The 26,264-nt window shown below is 38.8% G+C and overlaps 1 protein-coding gene across 1 annotated transcript in view; it reads right to left on the bottom strand.

The window, feature by feature from the left end:
- Positions 1-26,264, bottom strand: part of LOC122788928 (inactive pancreatic lipase-related protein 1-like) — a 174,699-nt gene that overhangs the window by 39,959 nt on the left and 108,476 nt on the right. The window contains exon 7 of the mRNA XM_044055962.1: positions 5,248-5,367. Within this exon, the coding sequence (XP_043911897.1) occupies positions 5,248-5,367 (120 nt within the window). The remainder of the gene's footprint in view (positions 1-5,247; positions 5,368-26,264) is intronic.

Below are 26,264 nucleotides of genomic sequence, written 5' to 3'. Positions count from 1 at the left end.
GATTGATTGGTTTGGCATCTGAGGAAAGAAGGGGAGACCCGGGTTCATTTGAATTTGTTGTCTTCACTAATGCAGTTCTGTTTTTATAAAACCCCAAAACTGGAACTTGATACTCCAGAGCATGTGTGTTTTTTAAACCATTGTATCTTGCTCACTTGTATTCTGGCAAGAGGTATCATGAGAATCATAGAAGCTGTTATCACTAGGATCCTGAGAAATTCTCTTGTAGAAGTATAAGACTGACTGAAGAAATTCAGAAAAAAATCCAGATAAAGATCCACCTTGTCTTGTGTTAGAAAAAGACCTTTTAAAGAGAACAGTCTATAAGGCATCCCAGAAAAGCAATCCCGTGAGTCAAAAATCAAGGAGGATTTTGCAGTATTTATCTGGAAGCCAAGATTGGTGAAAAGAGACAGAAGCCATGTTAATAACTCTTGGCATCTGGATAAGCAAGTCATCTAAATCAGGAAATATGTGAACAACATTAACTCTGCAATAAGCTATGATTGAGGCTAGACATTTTGTGAATACCTTTGGATTTGTAGATAAACCAAAGGGGAATGCAGAGAACTGATAATGTGACCCAGAAACAAGAACCTTAGAAATTTCCTGCAGTCTATGGCTATGGAATATATATACAAAGCATTTTTCAGGTCTGGATTCACCAATTACTTCATGTGAGGAATGACGGGTAACGTTTTGAACATTAGAATTTTCATGTAAATATTTAGAAATGAAAGATGCAGCCCTTGTCTTCAAGAGGCCTCATTAGTACCAGAAAAAGTCTGGAATAGAAGCCTTTGCCCTTTTGACTGAGGTCCTAGAACCCATAGGTTAAACACACTCACTGTTATTATGTCCCCACCTGGTCTAGAGGGGTACAATACTTCAACAGGAGTATTTACTCTCTTAACTGAGAGGTGATCTGTAACTCTTAGGGCATTATTTATAATATGTCCCTGTGCTACCTTGGCAGTTCCCATGATTCACTTACCTGGCATATATCTGACCAATACCATTGGTTCCTGATAGGAAGTTCCCACGGGGTTAATTAGATGATAGGTGCACACAGAGACTAGATATACATGGCTATAGACACAGGCTCTATGCATTCATGTTGTAAATCAGAAATTACAATAATTACAGATATTAGAGAGATGGCAAGACAGAGTAGTCATCCTTGCGGAAATTGTAAGGACATAGTGACAGGTGACTGCAACAATAAAAGGCGGGGTAAAGTCATGCAATGTGAACACAAATTCCATGTACTCTAGGAGATTGTGAGGAGTCAGGTATCACTTCATCCAGTGGTGGGGTCAGGTTCCCACAGCATGACCACTACCATTGACCAATATGGTGGCTTGCACTGTCAAAGAGTTGTGTGGTCTGTGGAAGGGAAATGGTAGAACTACTGGACCATGTTCATTCATCCTGGTAAGGCATACCATGTGGTGACATGATCATGACATTGCCCATAAAGAGAAGGAGAGAACTACATAAACATGTCTGTGTAGCATAATGAGGTGCTCCATGTGTTGACCAGGAAGAATGTCATTGTGCATTATCTGGACAACACCTATGACTGTGGTCATTAGGCTGTGTGATAACAGGTGACACTGACACCATCTCACCAGTGGTCTGTATAGTCTGACATGATAGTCTGTAGCTGACCTCCTTCCACCTGGGTCTTTCTGATGCCACTGAAGGTATGTCCTCTCTATGTATACTGGATGGTAGCTGCAATTTGTCACTGGGAAGTGCACTCATTACATGTCATCCTGAAATCCAAAGTATACTCTATCCATCTCTACAGTGTGGTGAATCGACGCTGATCATGAATAGATTATTGACCCAGATAGACACTAGATAATGCTGAGTGTCAAGGCCATATTATGGATGGCCTTGTAGGCATGGTAGTACCTAACTCCCTACTGTATTTGTCACCCATAGTGGGTAGCTATACCTCAATGCAAGTGTGTATTTCAGATGCTTTGTGCTCTTAGGGTGCAAATGTATCCTGTGAGGGAGTCTTAGGTAGAAGGCAAGGCAGAAGGTAAATAAATAAAATATGTCCATTATGTCCTAGTGAGGCTTTGAACTTTACATGGGAATCTGTAATGGTGTCTTCTCTACATGTAGTGTTGTAGACTGTGCCACTGTGTCATCAGGCCATTCACTTACATGTTACCACTACAATTATCAGCTACAGGTCTCTTGCTAACATCATCCTTATGTTATATTATTGATTGGAGATCTTCACCTGTGGAATTTATGAAAGTGGGAAAGCACATGAGAGCACTGTCTGCTCACACATGCACATGCCCCTATGACCCCATTGGCCTGCATAGTGATGCACATTATGTCCATTTATAGCTTATATTAACAGATATACCTTGTCATATGCAGGTTGTTGCACTTGCAGAGCAGAGGTGCCTGGAAAGACAGATATATAGGTGGGCCTTGGTTAACCCTTTCTTCAAGTGCAGTAGAGTGTGCTAAAGTATACTGTAATATACATTACTAACCTGGTACACAATGAATGGCACATGGGTGGTTGGTGCCAGCCAAGCTCCCCATATTCAAGCCATCCTAAGGTATGAAGGGCTGACCCCCACATCTAATGAGTAAGACAAAAAAACTCCTCAGCCAAAGTGAGCCAATTCACTTTCGGTGGTCCACTTCCCATGGTGGACATGTCTGTTGCAATATCCCATGGCTTTTCCCTTGCATGGAATACAATATCAGTAACCATTCAGTGAACCTTTCATAAAGGCCTATTATGGTCACCACCAGCTTTCACATCCTGCACCACTCCTTACCAAATCTAGCCCCAGTCCTGCCTGTCAACAGCACCTTTGCCCAGGAAGCAAATGCCATGCATGTGGAGGGTCTGTAGTAGCACGTCTTTCTACTGGGTGGTGAACATTTCCATTCATTTCCAGCTTTGGTAGTCATGTCAGTACATCTGCGTCTCTGGGTAAAACATGTCAGTCCTTTATGCACCTTTTATTAGTCACAGTTACTGTGTTCGAAAGACATGCATACGTAAATGGGCGTGCCTTCGTTGAAGGTTGGGCGTCGAGCTGGCACCTCAGTCTTTCATAAAAAAAAAAAAAATCTACTGCCAATCATTAGCGGACCGGAGTTCCGCCGTAGCGACCCCTTACCAGGAAAAAGCCGAAAGACAAACAACAACAACATGAAGTCTAAAACTCAAATGGCTGTCATTATTTTCTAACTTCACTCTTTAATGATTTGCCACTAATTTGCCAGAAAGCCAAAATTTTATGAAAACTGGACCAAAGATATAAGCCAAAAATCTGGACATTCTGTGAAAATCTGTACAGTTGAGAGGTACGCTAACAAGGGTCATTTAGTGCAGCAGTTATGCTAATGAAGCTACCTAGCATCATTGTTTCTGAATCACTGTTATAGTATATTGCCGTACCCAGCCATGCTGGCAAGATTCGTGCATTTCACAATGACTGTGAGGCATGTGACCAGTATGCTCGTGTAAACAACACATGTACAGCCATAGCATGACAGTACAGTTCAGTGCTATATCCATTTCTACCACTTTCGTGCATCACTGGGGACATACAGTAGTGCCATGGTGCAGCCCTACTTTGTGAAATATGTTATCCACAAATGGACATCTGTTCAGACAGGGCTAATATTTTACTCCTCAAGTGAACCTGAGTTAGTAACCATGCCTGCTTCAAGGACTGTAGAATGGAGAGCTCCAGCCTAGTTTGCCAAGCACAGAAAGATTTTCTTTTTTATTTTACTGCATAATGGCTTTGAGAAGTGCCTTCAGAGACAGCACAATGCCCCCTTGTGGAAGTGTGATGTCTTGAATGAGCCTGCTAGGATGGTGTGTGATCTCACTGGCATCAGCTATTCTAGTCAGAAGTGCAGACATCACTAAGGTGATCTTATGCAGCACCACTTTAACCTGCTTTCAGAGTATGAGGCAGAGGTCAGAGAGAAATGATTAGACAGATATGCACTGTTAGCATAGGGGACATCTAACTTAGCTATGGTGCTGACTAGTACTGGACAGGTGTGCAGTGCTTGTCTATTAATCCTAGCTAATATGTCACTCATGAAAGGGGTAAACTTTTTATCACATTTAGTTTTCAACAGAATTGAAATGCCTCATGGTAGGCCATTTTTCATCAGTCTTGTATTAAAATGTAAGGTTACAGAATTCCCATATTTATTAAAGCCCAAACACAAAAAAGTTATCATGAGTGAAACAAATACAGGAGATGATCTAAATATTGAAATTTACCATCCCAATTAAACTAAATGTACACTAACAGCCAACTACCAAACACATTGCATGTGACTTAACCATTCAGGCACTAAAACACAAATCCAGCACTCCAAGATACATATCTCTGACCATACATTCTCAATTCCTGGGCCCAAACTGTGAGAACCCCTGCCACCTGAAATTAAAGACTCATCCTCTTATTCCAATTTCCCTTCTCTACTAAAATCACATTTAGTTAATCAAGCAGGATGTACCTGTTACCCCTCCTGTCACATCACTGAATATTACTGCCAAGAGACACTTCCAGGAGTTTCTGCAATTAATGCTTATGATGCCTCTAGGCATCAAATATTGCTTGTTCAGATTTGCATTAATAATTCCAAAACCATGCTACATACAAGGTATCAGAAGATTTCATTTTAAAACTTACATGATGGCAAACACAGTTATATTGATATCTGATCTCTGTCTAATGCAGCTAAAAAGATAATGAATTATATTTGCATACTATTCATTTGTATTGTAATAATTTCATATTTCTCTAAATATTTCAATAATCAAGTGACACAGACAGAACTGTGTAGTCTCATATGAAAACTTAAAGCTGTATAAAGAAAATCATGTTGGCAGTATGTGTATTGCTTGAATGTTTACTGAGATATCATGAGCTGTTTATACAATGTAACAAAAATAATATTCATTATTGTGGCTTATAAAATCCAGTTTAAGACCTTGAACATATAAATCATGCCACACAATTCTCAAATAAGTACTAACCACAGACCAATTAAAACTTATTTGAGTACTGGGTGGCATGAATTATATGGTCTGAAGAAGCTAATAGTGAAAGCGCTTACCTCTGTATTATTGCCTTGACATTAAATCCTACATTTTATCCTCCTGTCATGCCTTGGTTTGTTCCATTTTTTCTACACCGTCATTGGTATCATATTTGATTTCACACTTACCTTCCCAGATTCCATCAATGTCCACTATCTGTGAAATGGCATTTCTGTCACAGCCTGGCATTTGATATCCTCCATTTGCATAGAAGTCAATATGACCAACAGCCTGAGACATTCCAAAGCCTAAAAACATTTCAAATAAAAACATAGACAGTGAGTGAGAAAATTCCTACTATTTATCACTTTCTATTTTTCTCACAATCACACCTTATTAAAATTGGGTTTCTGTATTACTAAGGCACACATGCATGACCCCAAACCCCGATCACTCTTTCTACTACACTTTTCCTATCTCTTGACTGATCATTAGGCCAGATAAATGGGTTAATATTTGCACTGGCTGAGAAGTGACCCATTATTGCCCTGGATTTCAACATCGAGCAGTGAAGACCTAATTATAACACAGATGATCCAACTTCAAGTAGAAGATCAGGCACTGAAAAAACTGGGAATGGGGGTGGAGGGGTGGTAATGAGAGTCTTATGCAGGCTCGGTCATTTTAAGGGGAGAAAAATGGTAATTAGGGTCAACCAAATTGTTCCTCTACAAGCAGCCTGACAGTAGTGATTGCAGGGTAGTTATAGACTTGATATCCAAGGCCAATAATTCTAGCCCACTTCAGGCATGCTTACACAGTATAAGGCATAAAATGCCCTTGCAGTGATGTGGATGCTCACCTCTTCCACCAGGGGATAGGGTTAGGAAGCTAACTAAAATCTGTACATAAAATATATTTTGTAAGCTCACTTTTTCAGATTCCTAGCTCCATTTCTCTAGCTGGCATCCTAGGCACCAAAAAGTTGGTAGTCAAAGGGCAATTAGTATGGCTTGCCAGGATGATTTCTGAACTTGATGTATTTCATAGTGAATGTGATATTTTAATGAGCATGTTTTCAAACAGAGGTGCCCCTACTGAATTTCTAAATGAAATTAGAGAGGACGTGGTAATGAAAAGGGAAATGGATACATATGCACCTATTCATTGTAGTAATGCTATAGAAAATACTTCAATGACATCAAATAATAGTGAATCCTTTTCACTTGCAAACAGTAGGAAACTGTTCATTTCCACTTACAGTTTAGACAGTGGTGCTATAGCAAGATGTGTCAACAAGAATTGGAAGCTATTTTCATCAGATACCAGCATATTAAATAAAATTGGGAAAAAAACACACATTATATATAGGAGGGACATAACTTTTAAAAATTTCTTGGAGTCCAGTAGAATGGTGCAAACTATTTTAACTAAATGGATGCATGAAACAGATAAGTGTGGTTGCTGTTCACAATGTTCCAACATTATCTGTGGGGACAGATTTTCTATCAGAAATATAATCTATGAGACAAAAGGACACTTTTTGTGTGGTTCAAAAAATGTTGTGTACTTAGCACAATATCTGTTCTGTCTGGCTTATTATGTAGGAAAGACCTTTAGGAGGTTTAAGGAACATATATATGAACACATTTTGGATATTAGGAAAGGTAAAATTACCAATGGTTTGCATAAACATATAGCTGAGTTTAATTCACACATTTGTTTTCATGGTTATTGAACAAATAAGAAATGACCCTCAGGGTTGGATCATAAATGAACATCTGGTGGCATCCTTCCAAGATGGCTGCACATTGCGTAACAGCTTAATTCTGGCTCTCCAAGTCTGAAGACAGAAACTTATCAAAGAAGGCTAGTGGACCTAGATTTCTGGGTAAATTTCGGTAACTGGCTAGTAAGTGCACTACCTGGATGCCAGGAAAAAAGAAATATAAAGGCTGTGGAGGAAAATCAGCAATAAAAGGTAAGAAAGGAGCACAGACTGAGAGGAGTAATGCATCTGTTCAGCAAGAAGCGGTAAAAGTTCCAGACATGGCTTCTAGTAATGTAGAGGAGAGTATAAAGCAGCTGCACACAAACCTGGTTAAAATAAATGAAACACTGAAGGAATATGTGAAGACAAACAATAAAAAGCTGGAAAAAATGGAATAAGCTTTAAATAGATATTCAGATAAGGTGACAACTGCAGAACTCAGAGGCTGAAATGAAGAAAAGACTGGCTGAATATGAGATTGCACAAGAAGAGATGCTTCAAAAAGTAGTAGAAATAGAGAACAGAGCATGTAGGAAAAACATGAGATTTTATGCGGTACCAGAGAAGCTGGAAGGGAACAGACTGTATTAATTTTATGAAAGCACAAATGAGCAACTAGACTGGTATTCCACAACAGGAACTGATAATTGAAAGGACACATTGTGTCTATGCTCCAAATCTGGTTGCTAAAAAACAATCTAGACCTTTAATAGTAAAAACACAGTCTCATCGACAGAAGGAGATGATTTTGACAAAACTGTGGCAGAAAGATAAAGTGCAAAAGTAGGAGATTACACAGTGTATACCAAGCAGAAGAGGAATAAATATATTCCATTATTTAGGGGATGTCAAAAAGCAGGCATGAGATTCAAACTGCTGTACCCAGCCATCTTCAAAGCGTTTTTCTCTGGAGGGGCAAAATAATTTTTTGATGAAGTACATGCTAAGGAGGACATACAAAAGTTTGCCCAACAAAGGATGAACTGTGAGTCAAAAGAAGGTTCTGTTTTATGTTCTCCTGTTGCTAAGGACTACAGAGAGACTGAGCCCGTGAAATTTTGTCCACTGTTTCAATTGCCTGAGAGAAGGTAGAAAACATAAGAGTCAACTAGAAGAATCGAATATGTTGGATATGAAATAGAGACAGGTTTTGGTAGATGGAGATGAACAGGATTAAAGCTAGTAACTTGGACATTGACAACTCTGGGATGAGAAAGCAATAATTATATTTGTAAAACATGACAGAACAGGAAAATCTAAAAATATTGGATTTACTTGGACTTTGTTAAACTTGTAGGGAACTTTAAAGCACTTCATGTTATTAATGTTCAGAGAATAAAATCAATAACTTGTAAGCAGACAGTGGGGGATTACAAAGCAATACTTGAATTTGTGAAACATAGCAGAACAAGAGGATTTGGAAAAATTGGATTTTTGTGGAATTTGCTAAATTTATAGGGGACTCTAAAGCATATGCCCTATATTATGTCACTAAGCTTCAAAGAACTACCTTGTAGAGGGAAGGAGGAGGGCAAAAGTTAATTGTAAGTAAAACAAATTTCTTTTCTCTCTCTCTCTCTCTCTCAATGGTAATGTTTAAATGTTGCATGATTTTCTTAGCAAGCTATGAAGTAAAGTTTTATCAGTTATTTTTAATGTAATGGGAATATTAATATAAACGCATTCATTGGTTATTTTTATTTTTCTTCCTTATTCAATCTTTTTACCTATTCAGTTTTAAGATATGTAGGCACTGCAGTGTGAGAAGAAAAAAGGAGAAAGGAAGGGAATGGTTAAGAGAGCATGGTAAAGAAACAATAGTGTGCTTTTTCTCATGGTTCCATGGGGAAATGATTGGGTTAACCATGGGACTTATCCAGCCACAAGTTTATTACAAAACATATACATGGAAAAGAATATTGAATATTATAAGGTTTTTTTTCTGGTAAACAAGGTATCCTTAGCAGTTTGTTTCTGGTTTACATGTCACCAGAAGACAAACTGATAAAGAGAAATGGCTTGGAGAAAATGTTTTCTTAAAGCATTTAAGTGTTTTCTTAGCTGGGAGAGCTATAAAGATAAGACAAAAATCAGATAGCATTTAATAAAAGCACAGTCTGTATCATGCGTCTTAGCATGAATGACCTTTCTTTTTGGGTGTCTCTAGCCTGTGGGTGTGGCTATCATTTGAGAACATTTGTTCTTATTATGTACATAGTTTTGTGTTATTATTAAGTTATTAGGTTTTAGGGGTATTAGGTGGTATGCATTTTTGTTTGAGGGTTTTGAGTACAACAAAAAATTCTGTAAGATGTGCTATAGGCTCAAAAGGAGATGACACAAAACAATTGTGTAAAGGATTAACCTGCCAAATGGTACATGCATTGAATACAAAAGCTGGAACTATACATTTAACAAAAATGCTGTTTTACATAAATGGTGGAAAAAATAATCCCTCAAGAACATGGTTCTTTCTGTAATGTGTTTAAACATTAATGGTCTCATAGATAAATACAAAATAGAAAGAGTAGTGAATTATGTTAAAAATGTAGAGTGCAAGTAGTTGTGCTCCAGGAGACACAGTTGGAAAGAACTGAACATGTGAATTTGATAAAGAAAGGTTTTCAAGATGGTTATTTAGCAGAATATCTAGGGCAAAGGAAGAGAGGAATACGTTTAGTAATTACAAGAGGAGCTCCAGTAGTAATAGAAGAAAATATAAAAGATAATAATGGATGATTTATAATATTTAAGGGCTACTGGCAAGGGAAAAGGATTATACTGGCATGTATTTATATTCCACCAAAAACTGCTATAATGAAGCTTAAGAAAATTCTGGGAGAAATAATCAGCTTTCAGCAAGTAATATTACTTATAGTTGGGGACAGGAATTTGATTTGCAAAAGTGAAGATGTGTCTGGGGGGGACAGAAGAGAAAATATAACAAAGTAAGGTAGATTTTTAAAGAACTTTATGAAAACATGTGGCATGGAAGATGTGTGTTCAGTACTAGGAGTTCAGAGTGAAATTATTTATTATTCTCAAAGATACAAAAACTGGGCTAGGATAGACAGACTATATATTTCACAGGAATATGTGCATTAAATTGAAGGCATTGATACACACTCAATTACTATTTCAGATCATGCACCAATAATAACTAAAATAAAAACATATGGTAATGAAATAAAAATGAGACACTGGTGCTTTCCCACCTATCTGTTGAAAAGAGAGGAATTTAAAGAATGGACAGTGGAAATTATTCATGAGCTATTAGAGAAGATAAAGATTTATTCTGAAAATATAGCTAGGGACTGGGTAAAATTAAAGTAGAATTTAAAAATCGGATGGAAATAAAAGAAAGCAAGATATGGTTAAGAAGTAACAAGAATTACTTAGAGGGACTGACAAGTATTAAAGTACTGCAAAATAGGGGGAGTCTCACAGAACAAGAGGAGGAGCATCTGCAGAATGCTAAACAGGAAATATGGGATTACCTCAGTAATATGCATGAGTTTAAAAAGATTGCTGTTAAGCAACTGTTTTTTCATAATAATCCTAGAGCACAAAACGTTTTAGTACAATGACTGAGGCAACAGAAAATAGAAAGGGCTGTCACCAAGCTTAGGCAGTCTGTGACAAGGAAGATAACAAGGGATCCTGTAGAAGTACTGGAAATACTTCAAAAATTCTAACTTCAAAAATTCTGTGAAAGTTTGTATAAAACACAAAAATATGGAAATCAAGAAAAGGTACAAACTGAAATGTTTACAGAAGAATTAAATATGCCCAGGCTAGAGGTAGAGGAAGCTCAATTACTAATAGTTAGGACAGTAGGAGATGAGATAAAAATGGTGACATATAACCAATCTACAGGAAAGTCCCCAGGAAGAGATGGTATTCCTGTTGAAGTTTGAAAGCTAGGAAGGGACAAACTGATGAAGATCTGGAAGGTTTTGTTTAACAGTATTTTAAGAGAAGGAGAAGCACCAACATCCTGGAAGAAAGCGGTAGTAGCTGTAGTACCTAAAAAGGGTAAAGATTCATCAGATCCAGCTTCATACAGGCTCATTCCAATACTAAATCATGATTATAAAGTGTTTATGTCTATAATGGGATCTACCTGAAAACAATGAAAGCTTGAAACGTCGACGACGAGAACACTGACACTGGAAGACCAACAATGGAAATGATCGACAGTTCAAAATCCTGATGCTAAAAACACTGACAAGTGAAGCGAGGGCGACTGTGTAAGTATGTAATAGTGACGGACATTAGGGTTAGGGTGTGGGTAAGGTAAGTGTGCATCAGTGATGGACTTTAGGGTTAGAGTGTGGGTAAGGTATGTGTGCGATAGTGACGGACTTTAGGGTTAGGGTGTGGGTAAGGTATGTGTGCGATAGTGAAGGACCATAGGGTTAGGGTTTGGGTTAAGGTTAGTGCATAAATAGTTGTGTATGTAAGGTTTAGTGTAGGTTTGTAAGGTTTTTGGCGTGCTTGTGTTGTGTGTGTGTTTTTCGGAAAAGGGATTTGTTTTGTTTTGTTGACTGTCGGGATTGTGGTTTGTCGGGCATGTAAACTGTCGTGTTTTTGAACTGTTGGTTTTCTGGTGTCGGTGTTCCTGTTTTCTTATGTCGATGTTTTCAGGTAGATCTCTATAATGGCATAAAGAATGACAAAGTGATGCCAAAATTGATTGATATGGATCAATGTAGTTTTGTGGAGGGGAGGCAAACATTTGACAACATTAACAGAACTGTGATGATCCAGAGGAAAGCAGACTGTAAGAAAATATCACTGTTGTTGGTAGGACTTGATGCAGAGGAAAGCATGTAACAGAATGAGCTGGGACTTTATGAGCAGAGCAATGGAAGCATTTGTATTCCCTGAAAAAATATTAGGTTGATTAGGAGGATATATGAGGGAATGGAGGCAAAAATTAAAGTGGGTTGGGTCCTCTCTGATAATCTCTGCTTGAGCAGAAGAATCAGACAGGGGTGTCCTCTCTCCCCTTTGTTTGCATTATATTTAGAACAGTTGGTAAAGAAAATAAGGGACTCAGAAATTCAAGGATATAATTGGTATTGTAGTCAAGAGAAGCTATCTGTATTTGCAGATGACATTATTTTATACCTGACAAAACCAGAAAGAGACATCACAGTGCTGTAGAACATATTGAGAGAGTTTCAAACCTTTTTGGGATACAAAATTAATGCAGCCAAAACAAAAGCAATAGAGGTAAATTATGTACCCACATACAAATTGATTCAGCAATAGCCATACTTATATGGTGATATGATAAAATGAAGTTTTTAGGAGTATGGATTAAAAATTGATACTGATGTGACAGCTAAGGATATGTGGGAAGAGACCAAAACAAAAGATAATACAAAAATTGAGAAAATGGAAGCTCTGTTATATGGATATTGATAGTAAGATATACACAGTTAAAATGTTTTAGTCTCTTTGGTCTTATATACAGGTCAGGCATATTTTTATCAACCAGAGGAGAAGTTGTGAATAGTAATTATTAAATATTTGAAGGATTTTATCTGGGAGGGGAAGATGGTAAGATTCAAGTGGGATAAGCTTATTCTTCCAATAGAACAGGGCAGATTGGGATTACTCGATTTGAGGGGGTATTTCAGAGCAACACAGTTAAGGCTCCCATACACAGCACAAGTAGAAAACTGTAACTCAAAATGGAATGAAAAGGTGAATAAACAGTAGGGAAGCTCAAGTAACAGAGAGACAGACTTGGATTTTGGATGCAAACCTTTAAGGAAAACAACAGTAATCATACAGAGTATTATATTCATAAAGTAGGAGAAAGTATTCTAAGAACTAAGCCAATATGTGAATGGGGAAAGGAGATTCAGCCAATAGGGGTGACTGCAATTAGGGATACAGACAATAGACAAGAGGGTCTGGGAGTATACTGGGGAAAATTGGCAAAGGAACCAAGGTATTGAGAGCAAATAACTAGAGAAGGAAAGGTAATAGAATGGTAATAAAATGGGAAGATGCCTAGACCTTATTTGGACTGCAGGTTAGAGACTGCCATATCAAGGACTGATATCAGAGTACAGTCAGAGAGAAAGACATAGGGGGAGGTGTCCAAAACAAAAGACCAGCTCTGGTAGTAGTACAGTTCAAAGCAGAATCTAGAACAGAAGTTGCCATTAAGAAAGGAATAATCATATAAAATATTGCATGATAACTATAAGAATTGGAAGAGGTTAGGAAGAACTGGAAAGATGGATTGGATAAGCAATTTACAAAGAAACAATGAGGGCTATATATGTATGTCTCTCAAATATGCAACAAAATCTTGAAGATTAAGGATCTTTGCCTGAAAGTGTTTACATAGATATTTTTATACCCCAAATAGGCTCCAAAGAATCTTTCTTCAGGTAGACAGCAAATGTTGGAGATATGATGGGGAAGAAAGAGATAACTGGGAACATATTTTCTGGGAGTGCAATGAGATGGCTGACTTTAAAGATTCCCTGCAGACTGCTCTGATGGAGTTTCTGGGTGAGGAAATTGGAGTGACTAGTGAAATGATTTTTTGAGTTATGATGGAATTGCCTAGACACAGTGAGGCCTTGCTGAGTCTAATTATGATGGCTGCCAAAAAAGCAATAATTAGAAAATGGAAATCAAAGTCTAAACCAACTTTACTAGAAGTAACAAAGATAGTAAAAGAGGTAAAACAACTGAAACTGGGATCTTTAGAAAAGGGTAGGAGTAAATTACATGGGAAAAATGGGAAATATGGATCTACTACATGCAGAGGAGGAACAATGTTTAAAAGAAGGCAGGATCTGAATGAGCTATGCAATGGCTGACTGACATTGACTGGATATATTAAAAGTGATGTATAATGTTTTCAGCTACAGTTGTGTTGGCATGGTTTGCAAGGTATAATGTTTGCAACTGAGATTGTGCTGCTATGATTTATTTTCATTTATATAAATGTCAAATTGTCTGTCAGACATAGGTTCATAGGTAGATACTAGACTATTGGCACTAGGGCCTATATAAGCCTAGCCAAAAAGGTACCCTGGCTTTTGCCACCCAAGAAGTTTATTGTGGTGACCAGGTTTAGGTCCCTAGAGCATGTAGCTCTAATGGATTGGGATTTCTTTAAGTGGAGCATGTCCAACAGTTGTGGGTTTGACATAGCTTTGTATGTTAGGCAGAGATCACTTCTGGGTAGGCAATATGCGATGGAGTAAAGCTGGAGTTTTTTTAGACGGTCTGCGTAGGGCATCTGTTTGAGGCTGGTCATCCTCTTTGTGAAGTATTTCTGCAGCCATTTCAGTTGTTGTAGATGTCTTGTGAGGTACATACCAAAAGGGGCATTGTACTCTATAATGGGTCTAATGAGTGATGAGCAGAGGGGAACAATTACCTCTTTTTTCCTGGATGAGAAACTTTTTGTGATGAGGTGTGCCATGTAGAAGGATTTCCTGACTACTGTGGCGATGTGATTATCAAAGGAGAGACTACTGTCCACCTAAGTCACAAGGTCTCTTATCACACTTTCAGTGTTAAGTAGACTACCACCTTTGCGGTAGTTCATGGGTACAGAGTTTTTACCAAAAGGGATGACAATGCACTTTTTGGCATTGAGCTTGAGGCCATGGCTTTGACACTAGGCATCTGTCTTAGTGAGGCCCTTCTGTAGGATGTCCACATCATTAGGAGATTCGATTATGGCTCATAGCTTGCAGTCATTTGTGAAGTTCATTAGCCAAAAACCTTCTGCGTTAGCCTGTACTTCAGAGAAGTAGATACCAAACAGGAAAGGACCCAGGACTGAACCCTGTGGTATTCCACTTGTCACTGGTCTGAAGTTGGCTTTGGAGTCTACTACTTTCACAGTGTGGGTTCTGTCAGTGAGTCAGTTGGCAACCCATCTTGTGACATAGGGATTTATACCTAGTTTAGTGAGTTTATCTATAATTCCAGAGTGGGGGATGGTGTCGAAAGCCTTGGTGAGATCTAGATAGGCTGTGTGAACCACCTTACCCTTATCTATGGCTTTGGTGACTGCTTTAAAGAAGTCTGTCAGGTTTAGGAGATATGATCTGCCTTTTACAAACCCAAACTGGGTGGGGTCCAGAGTTTGGAGATTACCAATGTCTTTGTTTATAAGTTGATGATACGTTTCATGGCCTTGCAGACCAGGCTCGTCAGGCCAATAGGGTGGTAGTTCCCGAGGTCTGTGGTGGATCCCCCTTTGTGGAGTGGGATAACCATCACTGTGTGCCATTCAGTGGGCACAAAGCTTGAGGTGAGGCTAAGATTGAACATGGTACTTAGGTGGGGTGCCATTTGTTCTGTAGTTCATGTAGAATACAGCCTGGGATGTTGTCAGGTCCCATGGATGCTGTGTTCTTGGCTTTGGAGAGTGTTTTTTTTACCTGTGCAGCCATAATTACAGGAACTTTGCATTCTTCTGGTATAGAGATGGGCCCTTTAGGGGGTGGGGGGTAAAGTTAGCACTGAACCTATCTGCCAGGATGTTGGCAATATCAGTTGGTTCTGTATATTTAGTGCCATTGTGCTGTAACACAGAGCAGATCTGAGTGTTGCCATTGAAATTCTTGACATAGCTATAGAATGCTTTGTAGTTGTCTTTAGAAACAGTGGCGATTTTGTTTTCATAACTAGCTTTGGAGGATTTTATGAGGGATCTCAGCTTCTTACTGAGGCTGGGATTTTACTCTTTTTTGCAGCAGTTTCTTTCTTCTGTTGTAGAGTTTGTTTATGGTAAGGGACCACCAGATTGTCTTCCTTTTTTTGGAGGATAGCATCTTAGTTCTGTTAGGGATAGCACGATCCATGCACTTGTATAAGTACTTATAAAGTTAATTTGTGTAGGATTCAGCAGTCGTACCTCTATTGTCCGCCTGCATGGATGTCGTGAAGTTTTCCACTTCTGTCTTAGGAAGTGGAAGTTGGCTTTGGAGAAATTTTTTACGGTGGTTTCCCTAATGGAGGATGGGGGCAGGATGTGGATGTCTAGGGTGATTAGCTTGTGGTCAGAATTGAACAACAAGGAATTGACCTCTGGTGTGGAGCACTGGTCAGCCATGTTGGTAATGACTAGGTCTAGGATATTGCTGACCCTGGTGGGGGTGTGGATAAGATGATCCAAGGCATTGGAATTTGTAAATTCCAGAAAATGTTGAGCAAAAGAGTTGGTACATAACTAGTTTTCCCAGTTAATGGTGGGGTAGTTGAAATCTCCCATTATTAGGTTGTTAAGTTGTACCCTAATATTTTCCAGTGTATCAAGAAATGAGGAGTGGGAATCCTTGGGGCATGGTGGGGGATCTGTAGCAAGCTATAATTTGGATTGTGGTCTTGCCCAGAGTTAGTTGCACTTGAATAATCTTGGATGCATTATGCTGAGCAACTAGCCTGGAGGTGTGAATATCCTTAATGAATATGGACACGCCTCCATCTTTAGTGTTTCGGTCCATGTTAGGTGGCCGAAAGATGTGGTATGAATTATAGCCTGGTAATGCAGGAGTACTCTCAGGAGCCTTGAACCAGGTCTCTGTCACTGCACAGATATCGATGTTCTCCATTTTAAGGAGTGCCTCAAGTGAGAGCATTTTGGGGTTTAGACTTCTAGCATTGAGTAGTATTACTCTCAGATTTTGCTTGCTTGTACCTGCCATGGTGGTAAATTTGTCATTTGAGCCTTACCTAAAAAGGCACTATAGGGGTGGCAAGAGCCTTAGCCAGTGTCTGGAATCCCAAGAGCAACAGGTGCAGGCCATCTCTGGCAAAGTATTGTGGTCTGTCGATCATGTCATCCCAGGCAGACAAATACTGGATCCCCTTAGAATGACACCAGAAGCTTAGCCAATTGTTGAAGTCAATCATTTTGTCCATATACTGTGGTGGTATTCTGAGTGATGGCAGGATGCTACTTAGGGCTAGGATCATACCTGCCTGGGCTACAAAATCGAAGAGCTCCTCCATGTCTTTTTCATGTAGTCCAGGGAGGTATGCCTCAGGTCATTCACACCGACATGGATAATGACAGAGTCATATTTGTACTTGTTGTGGAGTGACCTGAGTGCGTGCCTTATGTGGCGGATTCTGGCACCCGACAGGCAGCTGACAGTAACTTTCTCCTTATTTAGCCTGGTGAGTGGAACATCAGTGTGCCTCACTATAGAGTCACCTATGACTAAACTGTTGGGTACATTTTTATGCCTTATGGGCTGTGGTTGGGTGGCAAACTGAGTTTGTGGGCTATGTGTCATTTGGGTTGTGTTGGGGGGGGGGGTGGAGGTTGCTTGTGTTTATTTAATAAAGTTGTTTTTTGTACCATTAATCCTATTTTGAGTTAAAATGTTATGGCAGTGTGCAAAATTAATCATGTGATTGTTTTTATTGGCTGTTATGGCTCATGTGATTTTAATTGGTTTGTATTTTAACTCATTTTTATCAAAGTTTCATTAGTTCTAATGAAGTTCTGAAAGGAATAAGAACAGAAGTGCTTAAGTTTTGTAATAAAGTTTTGTTTCTCTGACTGCTGGCTGAAGTTGTTCTCTACAAGCACGGCAACAGGCGTTGATCTTATTAGTTTGTTTATTCATCTGTCTGGATTCGTAGTGTGTGTCAGTATAACCCTTTAGCCCAGGATCTGTCAGCATGAATATTTTCTGTTTCCAGAACTATATCACATCCTCTTATCTTTTCATAAATAACACGCAGAACAGCGAAATGAAAATAGTGTAAATTTTCTTTCTCATTAATGTTTGCATAATGCATTTTTATGAGTATGTCTTTTGATAATTACCAAATGGTCACCTTTTTGTTCTTTAAGTTTTCTTTTAGTTTAACAACATAATATGATTGACATACCATGCAAACTGCAATAAGATTATAAGATTTTTGGAGTTACAGTCTGCAAAGGTTTTAAAGCCAATTTTTTACTAGTAATTGGACTAAAAAAAAGTATTTTCTTTATAAATATATCAACAAAACTGACTTTGTGTACACTGAACGGTACCTTCTCTTTTACATGATCTTAACCACCTCAGTTTGATTTTTATGGCATAATTTTTGTTTCAAATGTTGTGTCCTCTTATATCCAAATAAAGGCTGATCAGAAATAACTTGCCTTAATCAATTGACACCATTAAGAACATGGCAATGTTTTCGTGCACTCTCTTTCACCATATTAGTGTATTATGTATCTTGTATATCTCTCTTCTCAGGCTCTGTCAGCTTGTCACTCAGATCTCTTTAAAAGTATTCACTTCCAATATCCTGTTTGCTTGATTTTGCTGATTTATTTTTTGCAGATCCTCTATAGATACTTCCATCACATTTAAGGCCACTTCTATATCTTATTAGCATTGATGCAGTCTGAAAATGTGCAAGTTTTTATACAATCTATCCAGTTTTCATCTAAATGTGACAACTACTCCTTCTCTGGCCATTTCTTTAGTTGCAGCTATACCCTTCACGATGCTCAACACATGCTGTGCTGGGAAGGAGTTTCGGGTCTCCTTCTGTGACTCTTTTATTAGATTTTTCTACTTCTTTTTCCTTCCTTTAGATGACATTTGAGAGTTTATACCTTCCGATCATAAAATTTGTATAATTTGCACTTATAACTGACATTGTGTTCTATTTTGTTTTGGTCCTAGAAAGAAGGTTAGGAATTCCATCGTAATGGGTCATCTTCATACTGGAAATCAATAATTTCTTATTTTTGATAAAGGAATAGTAGCACGATGAAAATAAATGACTGTTGCCTTTTCAAACAATACCACACACTGAGAAATAAACTTAGATATGTACTCATTTTATGAGTCCTGATTGATTAGAGAGCTTCAAACACAGTGATAATAACTTGGTCACAGAAAAGGCAGCAGTGCATCTACAAACAGTACATTATATAATGACATTACTTCATATCAGGGTTGTGCATTCCTTTATAATAATTTCAGTCCTGCAGGTGTGGAAACAGTTTTGCATCTTATGTCTTCACATCCCAGGAATGGTCATACTAAACAGTATTAAGGTACTAGAATGATTAAAACTTAATGAATTGCACAATTATTTTTATGTATTTTTTAATTTTTAACCCATTAAGTGGACTGATCCATGCATAGATGCACACACACACACACACACACACACACACACACACACACACACACACACACACACACACACACACACACACGTGTATGTATAACAAAAAAAGCCACAAAAAGAATATCAACTAACTAAATGCAAACAAAAACTTCTTCAACTATGCAAATAAGAAAAAGCTGGGTAGAACAGGTGTTGAGTGTTTTCGGTCTTTAATGTTGATAAGAACTTATTCAGAAAATATTTTAAGATGCAACTGGTGAAGCAGTTGAGAGATGAGCAGTAAATAAATCTGAAGGACAACAAAAAGCAGATGAGAAAACAGACAAGAAGGTAGAAGGGGAAACAAGTGTGAAAGATGTAACAAAGGGACAGAAGAATGAGAGGCCTCTCCTATGACAGGGTTTGTCACAAAACAGAGAAAGGAGCAGAAGCAGAGACAAACAAAAGAGAGCTGTAAGGAGAATGGAGAATGGTGTGTCACATGGTTTGGGTGACTCAGAAGTGAACTTCCTGAAAAGCAAGGGGCTAAACAAGCTGGATAGAAGCATTTATGATGGATGGCAGATTCAAAGAGGTGGAAGGCAGGACTTCAAGATGACTGAAAGTGACAAAAGAAAGAAAGAAAGAAAGAAAGAAAGAAAGAAAGAAAGAAAGAAAGAAAGAAAAAGAATAAATAAATAAGTGGAAGGAATTGATGCTGAAAGACAGTTCACTTTGGACAGTGCAGGAAGGATGTATTAAATGAAACAGATCCTTATCTTGTGAAACATGCCCCAGGAAACACATCATCAAAACTTTACAAACAATGGGATAAACTGAATTGATTCCTGGGGCGTTGATGGATGATGCAGTCAAAGGTGTAGGGGCAAGCCTCCAAGATAATTGATATATTTTTCATAACTATCTATTGATACAAAATAAACTGCAATAAGCATAAGTATGATGAAAAAGTCTTAGAAAAAATAAGTGATAATTTCTGATGTAATAACTAGAGGGGCATGAAAAGGAATTTATGAGTGAGAACAATGACAAAATAAACAACAACCCAGAGACAAATGTGCAATAAAGGAACAGTGGTGTACAAGCAGTAGGCCACAACACAAATTAAGCTCACACACCAGACTGGTGAACAACAGTGGGCAGGAGAGATCAATGAATGGGAATGCATTAACATAAAAAGATTGTGGCATCAATACTGTGTTGACATGCAATGTACTTGTGTGACAGACACTGGAGGGGAACAAAAGAAAGTCTTAAAGGCCTATGTTTAGGGCATAACCATGCGCAAGCAATAGCCAAACAGCCGTGATCCAGAGGCTAAGAATGGGGAGGAGGAGTCTGAGTGTAGGCAGACACAAAAAGTAGACTGTTCAGCCCCAGAGAAAGGAGTATGCTAGAAAGCAGCAAGTGGGAAAGCACAGCGGAGTGAGCAAAAGCAATAAGGAAAATATATATATTTACATGGAGCTTTGTTAGTTTGTCATATCCAGTTGGAGGAAGAAAGAGAATACAGGAAACATTAAAGAGAATGGGAGAGACATTATTTTATTTCAAGATACAAGATTGAAAATCAGAGGTGGAAATATTGTCTTATGACTTCACAAAGGGAGAAATGGATAGTAAGGCAGGAGGAGGAAAAGGGGGACTAGCATTTTTTGTAAGTGCTTTAGACAGGAAAGAGTGGAATATGCACACTGGGCAATAAAAGACATACAGTACCAAACAGGAATGAAGGATTCCACAAGAACTTTTTGGTAACTGGGCATAGTCCTGAAGAGATGGGACAAAGACAACTGGGTTGGGGGATTCTAAAATGTCACCAGGGAACTGGAAAAAGATAGTTTGTATGGAAGGTGGGAATTTAACAAAAAGATGAAACAAGAACTTGCCCAACAAATGAAAAAGGGAGGGTGGCTGGACATATGGAAGGAAAGGTATCCAAGTGAGAGGGAATACACCTTCACAAGAAACATTTGGTACAGGTAAGTAGGTTAGACAGGTTCTTAAGGAAGAAAAACCTAGTGGAAATAAAAAAGATCCAATGACACATATCAGATCATGCAGAATGAGACTTAAGGTATGTGTGCGGGAACAGAAAACAATGAGAACAGGGTGGAGGTGGCCTTAGCTATAAATGGAAGGAGACAGAGGACAAAAAACACTAGAAGGACTAATAAAGGAGTCAGTACAGGATAATATGAAAGACAGAGACAAACTGAAGAAAAAGTGGTAGGATGGCATCAAGGTCATAGTCAGTGGAAAACTAATGAGCGCAGAAGAAAAGAAAGAAAGGTAATTGAGGAGTTGGAGATAGAGAGAGAGAGCAATGGCCATGTTACAGAAGGAAGCTGGAAAAAATGAAAGAAGGGAAGCACTGCAACATCAAAGAAAAAGCAGTAGAATGGAATTAGGAAATAAAATTATTACAGATCAAGAAATTCAGCAGTGGTACTGGAGCGACTGCTGGTGGAGAGAGGGGGAGGCACAAGAGAAACAGCTAGCCAAGATATGTAAGAAGACAGACAGGCACAGAGGATAAGGGAAGGAGATGGAAAATATATAGAAGAGGACAAACTAATCAGAAAAGATTCAAGGAATATTACAGGCAGATTTACAAACAGCGGGAAAGGACAGAAGACTCAGAATCAATCAGGGGAAAAAACAGAGGGATATAAACCAGGGGAAGAACAACAATACAAACTGAATGCACAGGTGACAAGGGATGAGATGAGATATACAAGATGAAGGAAGGCTGGAGGACCAGATGGATTCCCCATAAAGTTCTACAAATGGAGAAGGGGAAGGAATTTGTAAGGTTCTAGAGAAGGAAATAGAAGAGAATACAGAATGGAAAAGTATGAGGAGGACCAGGATAACCATGATACTTAAGTGTGGGGGGGGGGTTGAAAATTATAGACTTATCTGTTTAATTAATGTGACTTTAATATTTATGCAAAGATATTCGCAGGAAGACTGAATGAAGTATTGACAAAAAATCATAACAACAAAGCAAATGGTTTTGTGAAGGGAGGGAAGGCAGAAAAAAAATCTGTTGTGACCTGCTGGAATTTATGCACAGTGAGAAAAAGAAGTAGGAGATGAGGTGAGATTGTGCTCTTTAACCTGCAGAAGGTCATTGATATGGTGAGGTGAGAATTCCTTTGGAAGACACTGCAAGAAATACAGGTAGAGGGAAAAGTCACACATAGGATACAGGCCATATACCAAGACCCAGAAACTCATAAATAGAGTAGTATCTGAGGAATTAACTGAGACAGGAGACTAAACTACAGAGCCCACTAGGCCTGTTCATGCTTGTGATCGAGGAGCTTGCAGTGGAAGTCAGACACAGTTTAGCAATTAGCACAGAAAAAGATGTAGACTACTCAGCTAAGGCTGCAGTATAAAAAGCAACAAACGTAAGCAAGAAATAAACCCCTTCCAAACACTGCTACATGGCTCAATGACTGAGAGTCATTCTTCTAGCCACGTTTGGAAAGGGTTTATTTCTTGGATACAGTTTAGTAATGCCTGAAGAAAAAGAGGGAATAAAAATCTCAGTTTGTGTTATATGCAGATGGCTGCATATTAAATTCAGAGGATGTGGCTGCAGCAATGGGAACTATACAAGAGACATTCAAGAAGTTTAAGGAACAGGCAGGACTCAGTTGCAACAACAAAAAAAAACTTTGTTAGTAAGATTAGAAAAAATGAAGGGGAAAGAGAGAAATAGAAATAAAAGAGGTACAGTCCCCCAAATACCCAGGGCTCTATGCTGGGAGCACAGTGAGAAAGGCAATTGTGAAAAACCTAGAGGAAGTTAGGAAAAATGTAAGGGATATTGCTGGGGGGGGCATGTTACCTATATATTGCTTTGAAGAATTAATGAAGCAAGGATGATGAAACCACAAATAATCCTCTGCCTATTCTATAATATAGAAACAGACCCTCAGGTCAAAAGGCTACAGCAGATTCAAAAAGACAAAGAGGACTGTCAATAAAGGTAAGAGAAAATAAAGAGCAAGAAAAAATGAGTATGAGTTGGAAAAAGGGTGGTTTGTGGTTCCCACATATCCAAAAATATGCAGTGGCATGTAACATCATTCACTGGATAGAAAAAAGAAGACAAGGAGGTTAAACAAAATAGAGTACAGGACAGGGAGATTTGGAGAATTGTACTAAAGTATATGAATGAAGCAACACTAAAACAATTGGTGTACATGAAATGGTGGGAAGTGAACCCCAAAAAAACTAGTGGGAACATAAGGGTGGGGGGGTGGCAATGATAGGAAAGAAAAATGAAGAAATCTGGAGAAGTGGAATAGCTTAAGAGGAAGTTTTGTTCTGCTGAGAAAAGTATGGCATGGATAGATTTAAAACACGGACGAGTTAATACAAAAATACAGAATACTAGAAACTATGTAGTGAAGCTAAACAGTACTCAGGGAAACATGAAAGAAGAATACAGAGAGGACAACATGAGAATGGAATAGGCAATAAAGGAGGGCAAAAGGAGAGAGGGTTGCACCCTGGTGGAAATGGAAGCAGTTAAGGAAGCAAAGGACCAAACAGATCATTACGAGAAAGTAAGGACAGGGTCTAAGGAGAGAGAATGAGAAAAAGTTGGGTAAGGGAGGAAGGATGGAAGAGAGTTACAGATACTGCCAGAAGTCAAGTCAGGCTATGAGGCACATGCAGAAAGTTCATGAAGTGGGAAATCAAAGCCTGAGAATACTGCATTAATGGTTTCTAATACTGAAATTTGTAAAAAAAAAAAAAAAAAAAGTCAGTAAGGAGGATAGAAATTCCAAAGGTGTCAGAAGGAAGAGGCAGGATGGATGCACATATTCTGGGACTGTGGGTGGGCACAGTAAGTCTAGAAGAAGGCACAAATAATTTGGGGAAACATACTTTAAAAGGTAGCAGAACATACTTGGGAATTCTGTATATATGGCATAAAGAAACAAGAGAGCATCTGGAAGGAAAGAAAAATGAACATCATCAGACTACTGAGTATTAAAGTTGAAACATCATCCCTCAGAACTGGAAGTGGACAAAAGAAATACGGGAGTAAGAATTACACATGAAGTTCCTGGGTATGGGGAATTAATGGCAGAAACTGACTAAGAGGGAGAAAGGAGGGGAGGGAACAATGAAAATGCAATGGAAAGAGGTAACAGACTACTACAAGAGTGAACAATATACCGGGAGTTGGAGACAGTGAACCCAAAAGGAAAATGGGAGGGGAGCAGATAGAGTAGGAAATGAATATACTATATGTAGTTAACTTACGTTGTCAAACGAAAGGGCACATTTTGAGCTGTGTCCAATGGAAAAGATACAATGGACTGTAGTTAAGTATATAACTGAAAATGACTTGTGGTGATAAAGTGCACCATGCTTAAGGATATGGAAATGTGTTTTGTGCAATGAAGTTTGACTATATAAAAAAGGTATTACAAACACCCATAAACAAAAGGAAAACATAACCCCCTATACAAATAAATAGCTTTCTCAAGAAATAAAGCATTCCTGCAAACCTACCCCTGTCCCAAAATGGTTGAGGAAACAAGATGTTGATATAAAACCTCCAATCCCATCTCATTTAACTAAAAAGCACATCAGCAAACAAGCAGACACACACACACACAAATATATATGTGTGTGTGTGTGTGAGCGTGCGTGCGTGTGTGTGTGCATGTGTGTGTATAACATCTGAGTTAGTACTAAAATAATCTCTCCAGACAGAGACCTGAGGACTGCTTGTAGATGGAAACTGAGCTAATGTGAACTGATCGACAGCTAGTGATGGGACTGTGGACTGGTGGGAACTGACTAACCTCTAGGGACTGAATACAGCCCATACATACAGATGTGTGCACCATTCACACTGGTTACAGCATCATATGCTAAGCAAATCTACATATGTGAGCAGTCCTGCTAAGCTTTTATACATATTCTGATATATATATTTTTTTACTTTTATTGTCGGGTGGATGATGTTATGTAGTAGATAGTGGTCCAGTGCAATCTCAAAGTACAGTTCACTACTGGACCTGCCCCCAAGTGCCTTCTAGGAGTCGGAACCAGCATACTTCTGCCATGTTCTTTGGAAATGCCTCCTTCACTACATTGATGGCTACCTCCTCAAAGTCCAGCTTGACTAATGTGGGTTACACATTGAGGTCAAACTCTTCTGCCTGCTCCAAGAGGGTGTTAAATAGGACAATTTCCCCTTCAAGGAGATGAGATGCTACCACTTATAATTACTCTCCTTTACCAGCCCATGAAGTGAGCACAGCTGATGGCAGTCAGATGTGGTGTGTGACAACATGCCACATCTGACAGCTAACATCTTGCAAGTTATCCCTTGTACTCAGAATTGAGGAAAACATCATCTCCTAGTTGGTTGGTCCTCACCAGAAGCACCCTTTGCTTGAAACGCAGCTGCTCTGAAATAATGTTTGCCATGGCTACAGTTGTGGCCTTCACATCTGTAAGTCCCTTGTTCCACATTCACCTCCCTGTTGTCATACAACTCTAGATGGAGGGTAAGGTCTGCATGACCTCAGCCAATGTGCCTGCAGTAGGTACCTTAACTACATGACAAGGAAGCTTCATATTGAGCTGGGTTCTTGCTTTATATTCTGATGCACCTCTTCTACCTCTACTGCCATGACATTTGGACCATGATAATGAGTTGTTATGCATACAAACTTCTCTTTGCCCCCTCCAACTATTGTAACCACCATGCCTTTGTACGTGTGTTAGTTTCTTTGTTTAATATTAGCATGGTTTCCTGGAATGGGCTCAGTGGTAATAAACCTCTATTATGAGCCCTTCCCTTTCCACTCTGTGGTGTTACTGTATTGTACTACTTGCCCACAGTACCTAGGGCCACCTCAGCTTTCCATTTAATCTGCCATGCAGACCTCATGTCAGGAGTCAGTCAACAGCCTTACCTGTTAGGCAGCAACAGCAGTCATAAATGCCACAGAACAATGGTTTGTATTTCCTGTCACAAATTTAGAATGCTTACTTTTGTCATTTTACCTCAGTAAATTCCAACTTTTATCTTCATAGCCATAGCAAGCAATATCATTGCTTTAATACCATTGGCCTTCTGTGTGTGCATCCATTGATGCCATTAAAGGTTTACATGTGAAGCAGCATGCATGCATTTGGCAAGTGTGATTGCAATCAGTGGGAGCCACCAATTAGACCTTCAGATGACTGACTTTAATAAGATGAACAGTATATTTCTCAAACTCTATGTGCAAGAAATCTGAGCAA

This window comes from Protopterus annectens, chromosome 14.part0, assembly GCF_019279795.1.
Source record: "Protopterus annectens isolate FY-2018-M chromosome 14.part0, PAN1.0, whole genome shotgun sequence".
Classification (NCBI taxonomy): Eukaryota; Metazoa; Chordata; order Ceratodontiformes; family Protopteridae; genus Protopterus; species Protopterus annectens.
The sequence above is the reverse complement of the archived record's forward strand: the minus strand, read 5'-3'. Positions and strand labels throughout refer to the sequence as shown.